The sequence below is a fragment of the Asparagus officinalis genome, chromosome 1 (genome assembly GCF_001876935.1).
Source record: "Asparagus officinalis chromosome 1, Aspof.V1, whole genome shotgun sequence".
Lineage (NCBI taxonomy): Eukaryota > Viridiplantae > Streptophyta > Magnoliopsida > Asparagales > Asparagaceae > Asparagus > Asparagus officinalis.
The window spans coordinates 18098412-18116818 of record NC_033794.1 but is presented as its reverse complement, the minus strand read 5'-3'; the positions used below and the strand labels follow the sequence as shown (position 1 = coordinate 18116818).

The 18407-nt window shown below is 40.5% G+C and overlaps 1 protein-coding gene across 1 annotated transcript in view; it reads right to left on the bottom strand.

Annotated features, from left to right (window-relative positions):
- The window catches only part of LOC109831294 (sucrose transport protein SUT4-like), a 21248-nt gene continuing 2847 nt past the window's right edge, over positions 7–18407 (bottom strand). Inside the window, exons 8-14 of the mRNA XM_020398627.1 lie at positions 16479–16560; positions 11910–12266; positions 11505–11648; positions 11190–11423; positions 11035–11098; positions 10915–10958; positions 7–344 (exon numbers count right to left, since the gene is read on the bottom strand). Of these exons, the coding sequence (XP_020254216.1) occupies positions 174–344; positions 10915–10958; positions 11035–11098; positions 11190–11423; positions 11505–11648; positions 11910–12266; positions 16479–16560 (1096 nt within the window). The 3' untranslated portion in view covers positions 7–173. The remainder of the gene's footprint in view (positions 345–10914; positions 10959–11034; positions 11099–11189; positions 11424–11504; positions 11649–11909; positions 12267–16478; positions 16561–18407) is intronic.

Sequence of the window (18407 nt, the reverse complement as noted above, 5' to 3'; positions counted from 1 at the left end):
CTACAACACAAGCCTATACATTTTCTCACGTGAAATTTTACAAGCATAATAATATAAGCAAAAAGAGAAAAGAGAGGGAAAAAGAATTGATATGAATGAATATGAATTGATGGCCATTGTGTAGAGTAGCAAATCCCCGAAAAAGAATTGAAGTTCACCAATTGCAGCCCAATTCAACCAAATCCATGGAAACCACTAGCGCTGTAGGAGTTGGAAAGTTTGGGTAACTTTGAAATCGCAATAATTCCACCAGCTAAGGAAAATATCGTTGCTAGGAAAAAGGCAGGGATGTTTCCTCCTCCAAAAAGAGCATCCCAGGGGCCCGCACCGATAGAGACAATCATCTGCAAGAGAACTGCACGTATTAGGAATGTATAACACAAGGATCTTATTTATCTTTTTTTTTTATGGAAAATAGGACCAGTTGCCCTATCATTACTTGTATATAAAAGTGTAGAGTATAAAAGTTGAACAAAAGAAGATATCAAATGGTGATTTCAGCGGCTTCCCCCGAGATGGAGAAAATTGCCAAATCACTATTAGATGCATTGTTATCGAGACGCAAGGCGTAATGCGGGGCGCAAAGGCCCCTTACGCACAACCATGCGCAAGGCGCACAACGATGCGCGCGCCTCACTGAATTGAGACGCACAACTCAAACTAATATTTTCCAACATAAGACAGAAGCATATAAGTAACATGTTTATAAATTGTCACATAAAAATGTAGGCGTATAAAAATGCCTATGGGTTCCTACACACAGCTCGAGACGAAATGCAGACAATAAGTGTCATCATCCAAGTCAGGAAAGGATTATCTGGCCCCGTGAAAGCTAACGAATATACAAAGTGAGTTATTGGAGTGTACAAGTCACCGGAATGACGAAATACACAATACAAGTTCGGAGAAGTCAGAAAGTGTGGAACACCTCAAAGTGGACCGTAAAATGAAGAGGCATTTAGACCATGCTACGATTTGAATCTGAAAAAGTTCAAAACATAAAAGTTGTAGATCTATTCGTCAGCTTTCCAACGCATCTTGAATCAGCTTAATCGGAGGTCGTACGAAAGAGTTAAGGTCAAAATACCGAAGATGTCTCAAACCCGACCCGCGCTACAGTGTCCGACGCGCTACAGTCCGACCCGCTACAGTCCGACCCGCTACAGTGTCCGACCCGTGCTACAGTGTCCGACCCGCGGTACAGTGTCTGACCCGCGCAAAGAAATAAATTTTGACTATGCTGTGATTTGAATCTGGAAAATCTCAAAACATAAAAGTTGTAGATCTCTTCGTCATCTTTCCAACGCATCTTGACCGACCCGCGCGAGCGCGGGACGGAACAAACCGACCCGCGCAAGCGCGGGTCAGACCAGTCTGCCGCGCAGTTTGGTACCCGAAACGCGTTTTGACGGTTTTAAAGTGGTTTTTCGCAGGATTCATCTGTTCCAGGGGTTCTTAACTGACTTGAGATCATCCTCAAACGTGGTTAGGCTGCTGTTGACTAAAGATAGAGCCAAATCCCTTGTTCTTATCCAAATAACCGCATTTTGAGGCCTATAAATATGAGCCAAAGGCCTCCATTTTCTGGATCTGGAATTTTATCAAGAGGACGAGGTGCTGCTGGATTGGAGAGTGAAGGAGCACGAAATTTCAGCAAAGGACAGCGAGATCCCGGCGAACTTCGGAGCAAAGGAGAAGCCGTTCGAAGGATCCGAAGCCCGTACGTCCGTTCCTTGAGATTAGGCTTTGTCTTAATCTCGAGAAGAGCTACTGATTTTGCTTGATCGATTTTAACGATTCAAGCAAATACCCCCTTGGTGAGGTAGGAGCTCCGTCAATTTTCCGTCAACCGGATCTGATCCGTGATCGTCCATGGATAAACCCCGGCACCGGTGAAGAACCCACGCAAGCAAGAGATGATAAACGAATCTTGTGTTTATTTTCAAGAGAGTTGTAATTTTTATTTTCGTTATTTGAATTCATTTGTAAACGACTAAAGTTTTAATGAAATCAATGATGAAGGCGACTTTCAGCGAAAATAAACTGGCGCCACAGTGGGAGCCGACAGCATTTCTGCGAAGGCTGACGTGTCGCAACCTCGGATCCCGATCCCGGTTGAAACGGAGGTCGAATATGAGTTCGACCAGCAGAAGTATGAGGAATACTTGTCCTCCTCCTCCAGATCGGCCTCTCCTCGCAGGTGCAGGAAGGCCTATTCCAGGAAGACCCGTTGGACTTCAGCTGCAGAAGCCCAAGAAGAAGATCTTCCCGCCACCGCTGCACTTGTGGCTGACAACGCCCCGCCGGCATCCGACGAGGCCAAAACTACAGATCTGAACCCCTTGAGTAAGGGGTCGACTGTTGATGATGTGCCAACTCTATCAAAGAGAGCACGTCAAAGGCGACGTCAACGCCTCGCACGCCAACTGGCCAAAGCCTTGGAACCAGTTGATGGAATCCGCTATAAAGCGGATCTAAAGTCTAGGAGGTGCCAACCATCACAACAGAGAGTGGACAGCCCCTCCTCTTTCAAACCAGCGGAAGAACGAATGGGTTCGCGTCAAAAGGACCCGATCGACTCTTCAAGAGCGGATTCAGAAACGTCGCGCATTGCTTGCACAAGCAAAAATTCTTATGCAAGAAGCCAAGAAATTGAAGAAAGAAGGAGTGGAAAATAAGCCACAAAGACTGCACCAAGTATGGAGGCCAAAGTCTAAGACGGCGGCCAAAAAGATCGAAAAACGCGGGTGCACTCCAAATCCGATCTGGCCGCCAATTTGCAAGGTCATTCCCAATCCGACGGCCGCTCAAAAACACGGGTCAGCTCCAATCCTAACCCGCCAATATTTGTGAGGTCACTTCAATCCGACCCGCCAAAACGCAGGTCACTCCAATCCGACCCGCCAATTTGCAGGTCACTCCAATCCGATCCGCCAATTTGCAGGTCACTTGGATCCGACCTTCCAAATCGCAGGTCACTTGGATCCGATCCTTCACTTTGCGGGTCACTTAGATCCGACCCTCCACTTTGCAGGTCACTTGGATCCGACCTTCCAAATCGCAGGTCACTTGGATCTGACCCTCCACTTTGCGGGTCACTTGGATCCGACCCTTCACTTCGCGGATTACTTGGATCCGACCTTCCAAATCGCGGGTCACTTGAATCCGACCCTCCAACCCGTCGGTCACTTAAATCTGACCCGCGCCAGGGTCGAGACAGAAGACGTTCTGCACCGGTTACGTTGATCCCTTCGAGTTCCGCACCTCTGGTGGAGCCCCACGACAACATGGATTTGTCCCGATTCAAGGTGAGGATAGTTGATCGCCTGGGTCCTTTGCACGAGGATCGAGGTAAAGTTTTGATCGAAGGACACTTGGGTCCGATGATTGAACCCCGAACGTCTCGTCGAGATGGGGGTCGCACATGCCCTCACAACAATTTCAAGCCTTCGTATAAAAGGAAAACTCCAGTTTTTACCCGCCTGGGGGTGTGTATTAAAGTCCAAGAGCCCGTCAAAAGTTCACGCTTACAAATGCGTGACTCTAAACGCGTGACTCTTGAGAACGCCAACAAGGAGTTGCATACTCAGAAGAAAACGCGTAAGATAAACGAACGCATTATACCTGAGGATTCATGTAAACAGTCGATAGGTTACTCCGACGGCAACGTCGATGAGTTGTACTATCGGGCTGGGGGTATGAACAAGTCTCGGAAGAGAAGTACCAGGGAATTGGAGTCTCACTGCCCGTGCACTAAGATAATCAAGACAGTATTATCAGCATGTAGTTGCCCCAAGACCGCTCCACAGAGGGTCTCAGTATTTGAGAGGATCTCTAACGGAAAGGCTAAGTCCAAACCAAAGAGTCTCCGTAATCGCTTCTGATAATACGGTATCCAGTCCGGGACAATCTCGCGAAGTGTTCATGATCAACACCGAGCAGATCGCCAAAATTCTCGAGGATGCTCTAACCAAGCAGAAAGAGGCATTCAAGTTCGAAATGGAAACGGCTATGCGGCGGATGAGGGAAGAACATGACCAACAAATCCGAGCTTTGTCGAATCAAATTGGTGAATCCAGCCGTCGCAACACTGCTAACCAAGCAAATAGCGATTCAGATGTAGATGAACGTCTCAATCCTGATAACCCTCCCGTTGACCAAAACACTGGGGGTGACTCCACTAAAGATAACAACGCTGGGGGTGGTTCCACCGAAGATGACAATGTCGGGGGTGGCCGTGTTATTCCTCTTTCAAATCGTCCGAGGCCCGACACGAGTGAGGATGAGAAAATGAAAGATCTCGAGAGCAAAATCAACGCTCTAATGTCTGCTCGAGAGGTGAAAAGGACCGGCATTCCATGTCCCTATCCAAGAGAATGAGATTTGATCCCGTATCCGGCGAAGTTCAACCTGATTAACTTCACGCCGTTTGACGGGAATGGTTCACCCACTCAACATCTGATCTACTTTAAGTCCCACTTGGGTATGATCTCCAACAATGAAACCTTGATGGTTCGGCCATTCGTTGGCACCCTTCGCGGGCCGGCCTTCGATTGGTACCGCCGTCTCAAGCCCGGAAGTATTAACAACTGGGACGATATGGAGAACTCATTCCTTGGTAACTTCTTTGATGACGACGACGAGGTATCCATCAGGATACTTTTCGATGAGAAACAAGAAGATGACGAGACAGTCGACGACTTCGTCAAGCGCTTTCGGAATAAAGCAATGAACTGCCGAGATCCGATCACGGAGGACTTCATCCTCCAGACATGTCATAACAACCTATCTATTGAGATATTAGAAGTTATGGGAGTCACATCGTCCAACACTTGGAAAGAGTTGAAGACGCGCGGAGAGCGGACCGAACGCTTCCTCCGAAGGAAGAAAGCCGAGAGGAGCCAACCGACGGCGAATCTTCCGAACTCAAACTTCGCCTCCCGTGGGAAAGGAAAGGCACATGCAGCGGTTGTAGACGTTAGAAGACTTCGGGTTCAAGACCCCAAAAAGAGTACTCCTTCAAGGATGAAGATGTTCCAGCCATTTTCGAATCCCTCCTTGAAAACAACAAGATCAAGCTGCCACCTGTCGTAAATCAGGAGGAAGTTGACAACACTGCGGATCCGAAACACTGTACGTACCACAGGAGGATCTTTCATCCCACCAAGGATTGCTTTGCGTTCAAAAATAGCATCCAAACCTTGGTTGAAGCCGGCGTTATATCGCTCAATTGAGACGAATGAACACTCCGACAAGTATAAGAGTATAAACTGCTCCTTCCTACACTCCGACAAGTATAAGAGTATAAACTGCTCCTTCCTACACTCCGACAAGTATAAGAGTATAAATTGCTCATTCCTACACTCCGAAAAGTATACGAGTATAAACTGCTTCTCAATACTCCAATAGGTATATGAGTCTAAACTGTTTCCTACCGTTAACGGGAAGTTCCTGGAGAATTTTATACGTAATATTCTTAAGGATAACCCGATCATGCAATCGAATGCAATGATAAACCCAGTTTCGCGAAGAAGCTGGGGGTGGATGATTCATGTAACGGAAAGTTCCCGAAAGTACTATATGTAATTTTCTTAGGGATAACCCGATCATTACAAATAAAGTGATAAACACCAAACCCCCACTGTGATTTCCGAACACTCTTTTGCTGAGACGAGATTCGATCGCTTCGTTGGATCAATCTTCCTTCACAAAACTCTCATTGGTGTTTGACGACTCATATAGTCTTCCACCACATTTCGGTTGAATCCACTCAAACTTTTATGTGTTTGTGCACTCAACATTCCCATTATTAAATTCCGGACATAATGCTTGGAATTTTGATCTGTCAATCTTTAACGAATTGTCAAACCCCTTCGTGTTAAGTCCTTATCACTTGACACTAAGAACTCCTACTGAGTGATTTGTACAAGTCAACACTCCAACTATGATTTGTACTCCCACTCCTACTGTTTACCTGGTCAAACCTTCTTACAGTTAGGACCACAGCCAAAATCTCCTCTCGATTCCTCCAATGAACGAGAGATCCACAAATCGAGCGATCGAACCTTTTTACAATTAGGATCCTCTCAAACATCTCACTCGGTCAAACCTTCCTACAGTTAGGGCCAAAACCAAAATTCTCTCTCGATTTCTCCAATGAACGAGAGGTCTATTTTCAAATCGAGTGATCAAACATTCCTACAGTTAGGGTCATCTCAAACTCCCGCTTGGTCAAACCTTCCTGCAGTTAGTACCAAAACCACAATTCACTCTCGATAAACGAGAAATTCATCTTTAGTTCGGTAATCAAACCTTCCGACAGTTAGGGTTATCCGAATCTTTTCGATTCTCGGAGTGAAGATATCACTCCTAGTTTCACCTTTTCGGATTCTGGGGGTGGAGATCCCACCTCGAGTCGCATTTCCAACTGAAGATAGAATATAAAATTCTTCCTCTTCAGTGTTGAGAGATAGAATATAAAATTCTTCCTCTCCCATTTCGGGTTTGCCTTTGCCCCAAGAGAAGACACCATTTTTTTAACTTACAAAAATCCATGTCTTTTATGCATGGGGAATTTTATCCCGAATCCTGAGTAGGGATAAGTCAACGCCTAACACGCGTTGCCGGTTTAGTCTTTCACCGATTGAAAAAGACACCAGAATCCAGTCTGGGATATTTTATCCCGAAGCCTAAGGAGGGATAAGTCAGCGCCTAACACGTGTTGCCGGGTAGTCTATTCCCGTAAGAAAGATGAAGTCTACGTATTCAATATCGTAGCACTAAGAGAGTTAACTCTCTTAGCACAACGTCACATGCGGAACGGACTTAAACAATTCGCATGCAAGCCCGATTCAAACGGTAATCGGTAAAGGCACGTCAAATCCGTTGAAGGCTGAGGGTTTGCCAAAAACCTTAAAGTCTACGCCTAATACGCGTCGTCGTTTAGTCTTTTCACGTGAGAAAGACGAAGTCTACATATTCAATATCGTAGCACTAAAAGAGTTAACTCTTTTAGCATAACGTTACATGCGGAACGGACTTAAACAATTCACATGCTAGCCCGACTCAAATGGTAGTCGGTAAAGGCTTATCAAACCCGTTGATGGCTGAGAATTTGCCAAAAAATTCTATAAATGTGAGTCATTGACGTATCAGCTTCATTAGTTGGTCTCGTGACTTGAGCATCCAACAAATTCGGAATAAGATCCACACGTGCAGATGAATCAGCTTTAATAGTTGGTCCTGCAACCCAATATTTGGGACTGTCACGCTCCAATGCCTTAAAAGCTTAAACTGTGTAGACTCCAGCAAACATATGAGTATAAACTATGTTAACACCGGTCAACGCGTTACAGTAAAGATCGATGTCGGTCAACGCATCAGTAATTTCGCCAAAATAAGGCAAAAAATGACTCCAAGGATTTCAGTTACAATCAGACGGAGAGGATCAGTTCAAAGTCAACTCAATGGCACGAGCTAAGTTCAGAAAGTTACACACCAATCTTAGTTCAAGATTTCGATAGCGGTCAGACGATAAACGCAGCACCGGAAGAACTTCATCTATTCGACAAAACACCGAATAGACTGAAGACTGAAGAAGTCAAGAATTGAAGCAGTTCACAGGTCCCTCTATGAGATTGAGGAAAGGGCATATCTTATCCAAAGCATTCCAGACTCCTCTATAAAAGAATGAGTCTGAAATACTTTGGAGGGGGTATCTGTAGGCGTATAAAAATGCATATGGGTTCCTACACACAACTCGAGACGAAATGCAGACGATAAGCGTCATCATCCAAGTCAGGAAAGGATTATCTGGCCCCGTGAAAGCTAACGAATATACAAAGTGAGTTATTGGAGTGTACAAGTCACCGGAATGATGAAATACACAATACAAGTTCGGAGAAGTCAGAAAGTGTCGAACACCTCAAAGTGGACCGTAAAATGAAGAGGCATTTAGACCATGCTACGATTTGAATCTGAAAAAGTTCAAAACATAAAAGTTGTAGATCTATTCGTCAGCTTTCCAACGCATCTTGAATCAGCTTAATCGGAGGTCGTACGAAAGAGTTAAGGTCAAAATACCGAAGATGTCTCAAACCCGACCCGTCTTCGTCAGCTTTCCAACGCATCTTGAATCAGCTTAATCGGAGGTCGTATGAAAAAGTTATGGTCAAAATACCGAAGATGTCTCAAACTGCCCCGCGCAGCGGCGGGTCGGATCAGTCCGACCCGCGCGGCGGCGGGTCGGATCCATCCGACCCGCGCCCACGCGGGTCACATCAGTCCGTCTCGCGTCCAGAACTGCCCGTAACCTCCAAAATACGTTTTTAGGCTGTCTCGATCGGTTTCTTCTGTTCCAGAGCATCCTAACTGACTTGATATCATCCCCAAACGTGGTTAGGCTGTTGTTAACTAAAGATAGAGCCAAATCACTTGTTCTTATCCTAAAACCCGCATCCGGAGCCCTATAAATACAAGCCTAGGGCCTCCTTTCAAGAGGGACGAATTATTATCAAAACGTGAAGGTGCTGCTGGATTGAGGAGTCAAGGAGCACGAATTTCAGCGAAGGCAAATCAGATCCCGGCGAACTTCGACATAAAGAAGGAGTTATTCGAAGGATCTGAACCACGTTCGTCCGTCCCTTGAGATTAGGCTTGGTCTTAATCTCGAGAAGAGCCCTGATTTCGCTTGGTCGATCTCAGCGCTTCAAATCAAATACTTCCTCGGTGAAGACGAAGCTCTGCCGAATTTTTTTATCAACCGGATCTAGATCTAAGATGGTTCACGGATAAACCCCGGCACAGGCAAAGACACCCACGCAAGCAGAAGACCGATAAACGATCTCTCTGCGTTTGTTTTGGCGAGAGTTGTAACTTTTATTTTCATTGTGTAAAGGTCTTATAAAAAGACTATCTTTTTTTGTTTTCATTGTAAACGACTAAAGTTATAATGAATACCGCAATGAATACATCAATTTTCGACGCAAACAAAAAAGACCAAGAAATATAATTTCACCTACTAAATCACGAAAGAGTCTTAATTAGCATGCATAACATAGAGAAGTTCATAAGTTTCCACAAATCACAATGCAAGATAATCTCCAACATAAGCAAAAGTCTATGAAACAAAACAAGCAAGTAACAAATAAGAAATATGTATTTTCATTTAAAATATGATATATGTATTTTTAAGTAACAATTAAGTGATTAAAAAAATATGTTCATAATTTTCTAGTTAGCATTCTTAATTGCTATTTACTAGTTAGCATGAAAAGATGGAGAATGGAGGTAACAATTACATATTTACATGTTCATAATTTTCTAGTTAGCATACTAATTAGAGAAGGATGTTACAATTAGCAAACAAGTATACTAAATTACTAATTATTGTTTGGTTAAACATGAAAAGATGGAGAATGGATTAGCAACTAGCAAGAAAGAGTCTATTACATGATGTAAATATGTAATATGTAAATTATTTAAAAAAAGAGTCTATTACATGACGCAGGTGTCAAGCGCACACGAGGCACGCGCGCTCGCTCGCGCCTCGTGTGCGTGCAGCGTCCCGCCTATGGCGCGGGGCGCAATTGTCGTAGCCCGCAGTGCCCCGCGCCCGGGAAGCGCCCAGGACGCGCGCCTCAATAACAATGATTAGATGTCTTAGGATATGTACATGACTGTAATCAACAAAGTTGCAGATAGAAGAGTCACAAAATAGACAAAAGGGACAAAATACTATTGCCGAGAGATTAGAGGTTCCTAGGATCTTATTTATCTTGAAGTCAGCTGACTATCAGTTTTAAGTAACGAGACAGTAATCACCGTTGACAGCATGGTTTTTTCTTAATAACTGGGTTTTCTTCACAAACATTCTGGTGTTATGTCTCCATGAGTAATAAAGGAAACGTTAATCTGAACTGGCTGGATTTTGAACTCGCCTTTCCTAAATTAGCATAACTAACTAAAATTATAGAGTTCGAAAATAGAACCAACAAATCCCCACGATCCAATATCTTTAATAACACTAATCACACCTCGAGTCGTTTATTAGCACATATCAACCCTGGGTAACATTTGAAATGGGTAAATTGCAGATAACCGCCTCTTCCTCATGAATTGAGGGACAATAAACGCAAATAAATAAGGTAAATGGTGACAAGTGCCACATGAAATGAGAGGGCTTGCTAGCAGTTTACCCTTTTAGAAAATATCTCTTGCCTTCTGAGCACAAAAAGGCTCCAATATCAACAAAAGAAATTAACAAACAAGTAAAAGAGCAAAAAACATAGTATATCGCCTGCCTACTTCATAACTTGGAATAGGGAACCAGTTCTATTTTTTAATTAGTTGTCTATCATAAGATATATTTTTGCAATTTCAAGTTCAACTGGAAACTGAAATCAGTATTGCTCTTTATAAATTGCTCTTTATCCTTTCTATATCATGCTGCTTAGAAGTAGGAACAAGATGGAAGAAGCACACTTATAAAACTGAAAATGAAAGATGCATCAATTTTCTTTTCCTGACAAATGTACTTGAAATTTGGGAAGTGCCAGAATGAACATCTAAACTGACGAGAATGTTGTTTGTCAAGAAAACATGCAAATTTAGGCTTCATTATGCACTATTGCATACATCGAAATTTTTCCAGAGTCCTCTATGTTGGCCAATGCTATATGCAAAAGATGAAAATTTGAAAGCTCTTCAGAGGACACAGTGAAGTCACTAGCCTAACAAGTTAGATTAAAGGTAACAAAACCACCTGATCATAACGTGTTGAATGCACAGGCAGATATAAAATATTAATTAATCAACACATGATAAAGAAATATATCGGGTATCATCCTGAAAGTGTATCAGTAGTTTTTCATTGGAATGAATGATTTCTACAATGTAAATGAACTCATAACAAACCTGAGGAACGACAATTGCTAGATTTAGAACCCCAGTAGCCAATCCTGGAAAATGCAAAACATTAGATATCTAAAATTAAAACTGAAAAGAGACATTAAGTTAGATGAATTAGAGACAAACCTTGACCACCTCCTGTACCAGCAGTCAACTCTGCAGTCACAGAAAATGGAACACTATATGTAATCTGCAACATGTGGATAAGTAAGATTACCATTATATTTTGAGTACTAAATAGGCAAGAAGCAAAACTAGTATGTTCTGAAGTCAATGCTTACTGCTAGAGGAAATCCAAGAAGTGAAAAAATAACCAAAGATGCGATCTTAATTCCTTTGTTAGCTCCAAGGACATGCTGAATTCCACTGGAGTAATCACCAACGGATACAAAACTTATGATTGTTGTTGCTGCCATGCAAATAAACACAATAAAATTGCTCATTGCCCATACTGTTTTTGAACCCATTTTTCGGCACATTGGATCAATAAGAAAAGAGCTAATTCCTAGAACAACCTGAAAGAAGTACAGAGTTACTTCATTTAGGTGGGAAATCGAAGCTAAAACTAAGCAAGATGATTGCTTCTGAGTTCTTACAGAATTCAATAGCAAACCAAATGCACCTTCTCTGACACCATTTTGATAAGCATCATTTTGATTTGAGTTTCCATTTGGGTCCCCGTGATACACTTCGCGCCCCATCCAATCAGTGTCAAAGAGGAAGAAGGGAAACCATGATGTCTGCACAGGCGAAAATTATGAATGTCTAACCAAAAACATTGGTTAAAAGAATGCATAACACGATGTACTCCTATTGCTAAGCATTAATATCTATTAGAGAGGGAGCCTTGCTCATATGTGTACGCATGAAATGCGTAGGAAATATGTACCGTTTAACAATAATAAGGATGATATGCAAACCAGTGAAAGGAAAAAATAGTTTGAACGCTTTAACAAATATAAGGATAAATCGTAAGTTGTAAGTCTTGCTGCATCACATACCCAGGTAAGAGCCATTACAAGAAGCACTGAGTGCATGCCAGGTGGCAAATGCCTTAAGCTAGTTAATAGATTAACCAAAACAGCTGATGGTCCATCACTAATGGTATCTTCTTTATCACGTCTAGTATTTGAGTCAAAATCTGAAGGACCATTGGAATTAGTTTTGGCAGCCACTTCATATTCAGAGTCATGACCATTTTCTTGTTTCCTCTGGATTATCCGTGATGATCCGTGGCCACGCTGCTCAGAGTCTTTCAGCAAGGGAGCAGAATCAGATGAGTGCTGTGCAGATTTTGCTTCCAGTGGAACTTCTTTAGCAAAATATAGAGTTATAGACATACAGAACATGAGAAAAGCCTGCATGTCACAAGCATTTTTCAGAATCATATCAAAGTAAATAAAAAATAAAAAATAAACTTCCATAATATACAAGACCTATTTATGAGATCCTACAATGAGATAGGAAGCCTAAAGATGCCAATGGTAACTGAATTACTGTTGCAGTTCATGCATATTAGGATAACGAAAAATAATGGTTCACATTTCCCTATCAGGGAGTAAATGTCAAATGCATCGAAGGTGCAGCAATCTATATTAGTAATGGACCAAAGGATGCAGTCCTACAGACCAATGAAAGAAATTTTTGACATAGAATATCTTCAATAAGGGAACTATATTAGCATCTTTTTTTTCAACCATAAAAAACAGCTTGGAGATTTACACAATCCTGTTGAACTAAAAAAGTGAAATAGGGGAATCTTAGTCAATTAAAATTTCTCACATGCTTTTCGCAGGACCTATCACTAAAAGAATCTAACATTTCTCTAAAATTTCAAGCTAATCAGTAGGCATTTTTGACAAGAACCATGTGGCACTGGTGAGTCCTTGAGCACGTATTAGTGTTAATTAGAATTTCTAATAATTCTTTTCAATTCTTATTACACCTACATCTAACAATTTTCAGTATAAGTAGAAGGGGTTTTAAACATGAATCATTTAGTTCAACAACAAAAAAATTATGATCATAATACCAGCATCATTAAAGAAAATGCTTGAGTAGCAAAAAGGACAGATAATCATAGTGTGCTTAACCCCAAATATTTAAGCAATGATGGATCAATGACACGTGATACGAAGGTACCAATGACACAAATATTATTAACACTACATGATGATTCCATATCATTATGATCTGTAAAGTGAGAACAGAGCTAATATGCCAGAGTGCAATGAACTAACAGGTCTTATTACTTTATGGACCTCCAAGATTTCTTTCCAATGAAAGATAACATTAAAGGTAACAAGTATTTTATAGATAAGGAGAGTACTAAACGATTGCGCGTCAGTTAATATATATTATTATATTATATATAATATATATATATATATATATATATTATATATATATATATACATATTAATATATATATATATATCATATTATTATAGAGAGAGACGCGGAGAGAGATAAATAACTTATGCTCATAACTTTAATGTGGACGTTCCTACTAGTTTTCTTCAGTCATTGGATGAATCACTTGATTCAGCTACATTGTGGCATGATTCCGCTCCGTTTGAACTTGATCTATATATTTCTCAAAACCCCGAACGATCACCAAATTTGGGTGAACCCGTCGTGGTTTTGCATCCCTCCGTTGAGCCATGTAAAAAGTTTTATTTCTTCGAAAACCGTTAACATATTGATCGAGGTGGATGGTAAGGGGTCAATACCACGACGGAGTTCACCCCAAATTTGGATGTGTCGTTGCGCGTTGTTAGAATTTATGTTAGCATCAAGTTTCACGCGGCGGTATCATCCACAGATGTAGCTCAATCAATGTGTATCATTAATGACTATAAAACTTAGTGGACGCTTTCCACTTAAGTTGACATAAGTTTCTATTATATATATATATATATAATATATATATATATATATATATATATATATATATGCACATACACACACACACATATGTACATATGTGTGTGTGTATAGACACACATATATGTACATGTGTGTGTGTATAGACACACACATATATATACATACATACATACATATATATGTATATACATGCATGTGTGTGTGTACATACATACATACAAATACATATATACGTGTGTGTGTATATACATACATACATACATATACATACATACATACATACATACATATCTATGTATATATACATGCATATATATTGTAGGGTCGAAAAAATTAAAGTTGAGATCGATTCTCTTGTTTTAAGAAAACTGGGTTCGATAACTTGGTACGAAATCCTTACAATCAATCACTCTCTCTCTCTCGATTACAGATGAAGAGAAGATTAATTCAGCTCCTCCTTGTTTAACGTGGACTCTTGGTGGTGTAAGGATGCTTCCCTCGATGCTTGAGTCGAGATTGCCTCCCGGTGACGATCAGAACAAGATTGCTGGAGCTTCTGACGTTCGTTAGACTGCTAGAATCGAGGTTCAAATTATAGATCTATCCGTAGGAGCTCTGATCTCTGATGATTATCTAAAGCTTTAGAAGTCTGAACCAATCAACCCCCCTCTTCATAGCTGCTTGCGGCTATTTATAGAGCTTTAGCACGTAATTGACGTGCTATAATCGTGGAGTCGTGGGCGTAACCAACTCCTGAGATTTAGCCCATATTGATTAATGGAACGTAACGTACTCCTTAGATTTAGCCTACGTGGGCTGACTTGGTCCTCGTGGCCGTTACAGCCGAACTCCGTGTGAATGATGAGCCTCGTTGCGTGGCGAGATTCGTTAGACAAGCTTCGTCTTCATTGATGCGCTTCAAATCTTGTTTCCAACGACAAGCTTTATTGTTTGAGACGAGGTCTGTCATTGTAATGACCCTTATCATGCTTGTTATGAGCTTCGACGCTTCAAGGTCAAATGATTAGCCGATGATCTATGAAGATCCATGAGAGTGGAGAGATAGGTTTTTTGACTAGCCTCTCAATCTCCCCTCCCCCCCCCTCCTTTCATGTTGATCATGCCTATTTATAGGCTTAGGATCATTATAGAGTGAGTTAATGGGCATTAACTCCCCTTATAATGAGGGAGTTATGGTTATTAACTCCTATTTAAATGGGTAAGTTAATTGTCATTAACTCTCTTTAAATGTAACCTCTGAAAATTATGACAGATGAGGTTCGACTATGCGCGAGGTTCGTCAATAATAGCATAGTGATCTTCATCTTCAATGACGAACTTCGTTTCTGGCTGAACTTCGTTTCTGGACGAACTTCATCTTCAATGACGAACTTCATTTCTGGGTGAACTTCATCTTCAATGACGAACTTCGTTTCTGGGCGAACTTTGTCTTCAATGACGAAGTTCGTCTTTTGAGGGGTGAGGTGCCGTTTGACGAGGTTCGTCTGCAGATGGACTTTGTCTTCAATGACGTTCATCATCATGATGGGCTTCGTTGGCTGAGATGAGGTTCATTATGATGACGAGCCTCGTCATGCTTGTAGCGAGGTTCAACCTTGCTTTATTCATTGGTATTTTTTAGTGTCTATATATATGTATATACATACAAATGTGTGTGTATACATACATACATACATATGTGTGTGTATAATATATACTTACTTATATTTATATTATTAATATATTAGTATATATATTATATATGAGAAATATGGCGTATGTTACCGCGTACCAAACACAACATTTTATGGGCTTGTAGTAGAGTGGCACATATCCCGCTGCCGCGTCATTTGGCAAATAGCAGGTACCATATTTTCACATTTGGGTTGATGAGGCATGGCGGAGTATATGGCAACCTATTTTGAGATGAGGTCGAAAGGCATTGGATACCACCTTACACAAGTCCACAAGCTTTTTTGTGCTTGGTATTCAAGCATGACATCATTTCCCTCTTCTCTTCTCCTCTTCTGCTTCCTTCTCTCTCTCTCTTGCTCTCTTATGATTATATATATATATATTTAAATATATATATATATATAATAATTATTATTATATATATAAAACACACTACACACACACACGATCCCCAAAAAGATCTATATATGATCATTCATCATTGCAGATCCTTTCTTCTATAGCACAATAATGGCTGATCTACAAAACTAAATTGGAGTGAAACATAAAAGTATTTTCGTGCATGTGTAAATTCATTTCTGCACTTGCTTAGGTTTGCATATATAGCATGGACATCAAGCACGCTACGATAGTGAAGAGGAAGCTTTTATAAATTCTACCTGTCAGCCTATGTGTTTGCCAATTAGAATAGCTCGATACTAAATCACATTGCTACACTAGAGGAGGAAGCTTTGTCATTCAACATTGATATATCCGTTAATGTGACGGCAAACAGTTAGGATTATTGGGAAGCCGCCGAACGGACTACACCTAAAAATTATGAAAATTCAAGTAATAGTTCCATAAATACTGATTAGCTTTCCGCCAAGGTCTATGTTTAGCAAAGTAGCTTTCATTAGCCATATTACACGATGACCTAAAGATACAATTTTGATAGCGCTTATTAGAGCGAACATGTTTCATTTTGCTTAAAGCCAAGAACTCGCCACAGCAAACTTAAAAATGCTGCCTTTCAAATTTGCACACGCGTCACAGCTAAGCTTTAGGTTCTTCAAAAAGGGGAACCACCTGTTTAACAAGATTGCGATCAGATGCATCCTGCTTAGTTTGCGTCGAGAATTGGTGGAAAGGTATGAAATGCATGCTGTAATAATATTAAGCATTAACCTTTAGAGCCTTTCAAACTACAGGCAGGATGGTGAAAACAAACTTTTTAGCTGCAAAATGTTCCCAGATGAAATAAGCTAAAGAAACAGATGGGTTGTACTCGGGATAAGTTTATGGGCGGTCATTATATCTAGAATGAAATTAGGCTTTGCATAGTTAGATCATTAATCTTTCATTATCAACCTCAAGCATCCTTAAACTTCCCTTAATATAAGCACTAATGGTTTTTTTTAAGTTCCTGATCCTTCTTTTTCTTTCTTTATTTTATTTTATATTTGATTTTATTTTTATTTTTTATTTTTTTTATTGGCGGGGTCGGGGGTGCGCTGTGCGTTAGAATACTTAGCGTTTACTGACAACATATACTCTCGCAGAAAATACTGCAGAAGCCATAAAGCACCAATTGAATGTGAAATAGAAAGAAGACCGTTGTGAAATGCAACATGAACCATGTTCCCCAAAGGTAAGCAGACATTGGAAAGGGCATTTAGGCAGTTATTTTCAATATAGAGTTCCACGAGAGGTGATATTAATCTTAATGCTGTAAATTGGAAAACTAGTCGAGCTTAAATGAGAAAGTAGATTGAGGACTACCGAGATAAAATTTCAATTTACAAAGTTCTGGTCCAGTGAAAGTGATTTTAGTAAAATTAAGAAATAAGTAGGCCTGGAGATATATATCTTATATTAACTAGAAAAGAGTTCAAAGGCTGGAAAAACTGAGTGTGAGGCCATTTCCATTCAAAATGTCTATTGGTTTTAGTGGTGGTGGTCAAAGACAGGATCTTAAAAGTTATAAAGAAATGCAGAGTGAAAATTATGACAATACAAAGTGGAAACAAAAGCAATGGAATTGTAGAGATGTAAGCAATAAGTTAGAGGGATTAAGGATAGGTTTGGTTGATGGATCTAGGAAGAAATTGTGTGAAGTTGGGTCTGTGAGGGAGCAGTCACACTGTTTCACTAACCTCTGGTTACTTCTATACTGCTGCTTTAAATGTAGACAACAAAGTGAAGTGTGAATTTAGAGAGTAGGGGCTTCTATTATCTATATGACATAATTGTTGTAGGTTTAATTATATTTGATACAAAAGGAAGTGAAATAATGAAAAAACAATTATCCAAGATAAAATTGTATATTAAGAGCAGAGTGATTAATTTAGTTTTAATTGTTTCATAATCCAGAAATGAACAGTAACAATAATTGTATTTTTCAACACTTTCCACAGTGCCTCCCCATGATTTCATTAAAGAGAGAATGAAGGATTGACGGCTCATTTCCAGAGGAACCAGAGGAAGGGAACCTAGTGTTGTCTTTTATACTAATATATGCATCTGGAAATGGACAAGACGAACTCTTTTCAATTCAGCTTGAAATGGAAAAAAAAATTGTCAAATATGGGACACAATATCATGTAGACAGGAACATTGTCTGGAAAGATTTGATCTTATACCTAATTACCGAAAGTGGTGCATCTGATAATAGATGCAGATCCTAACTTGCCTAGCTGTTGCACTCAGTCAGGGTCGACGTAGCCAAATCTCAGTCTGTATGTTGTACTCAAGATTCTGTGCCTTGTGCTGGCATTATTCACCTAGATGTAAATAAGGCTATTAATTACAACAGTACAACCATGCTCATCAGATAGCATGCATATATATCTTACTTCTCTACCTAACATCACGTCTTCATGAGCATTTTCACTCTTACCAAATAGAAATACTTGTATTCTAAAATGCTTCAGGTG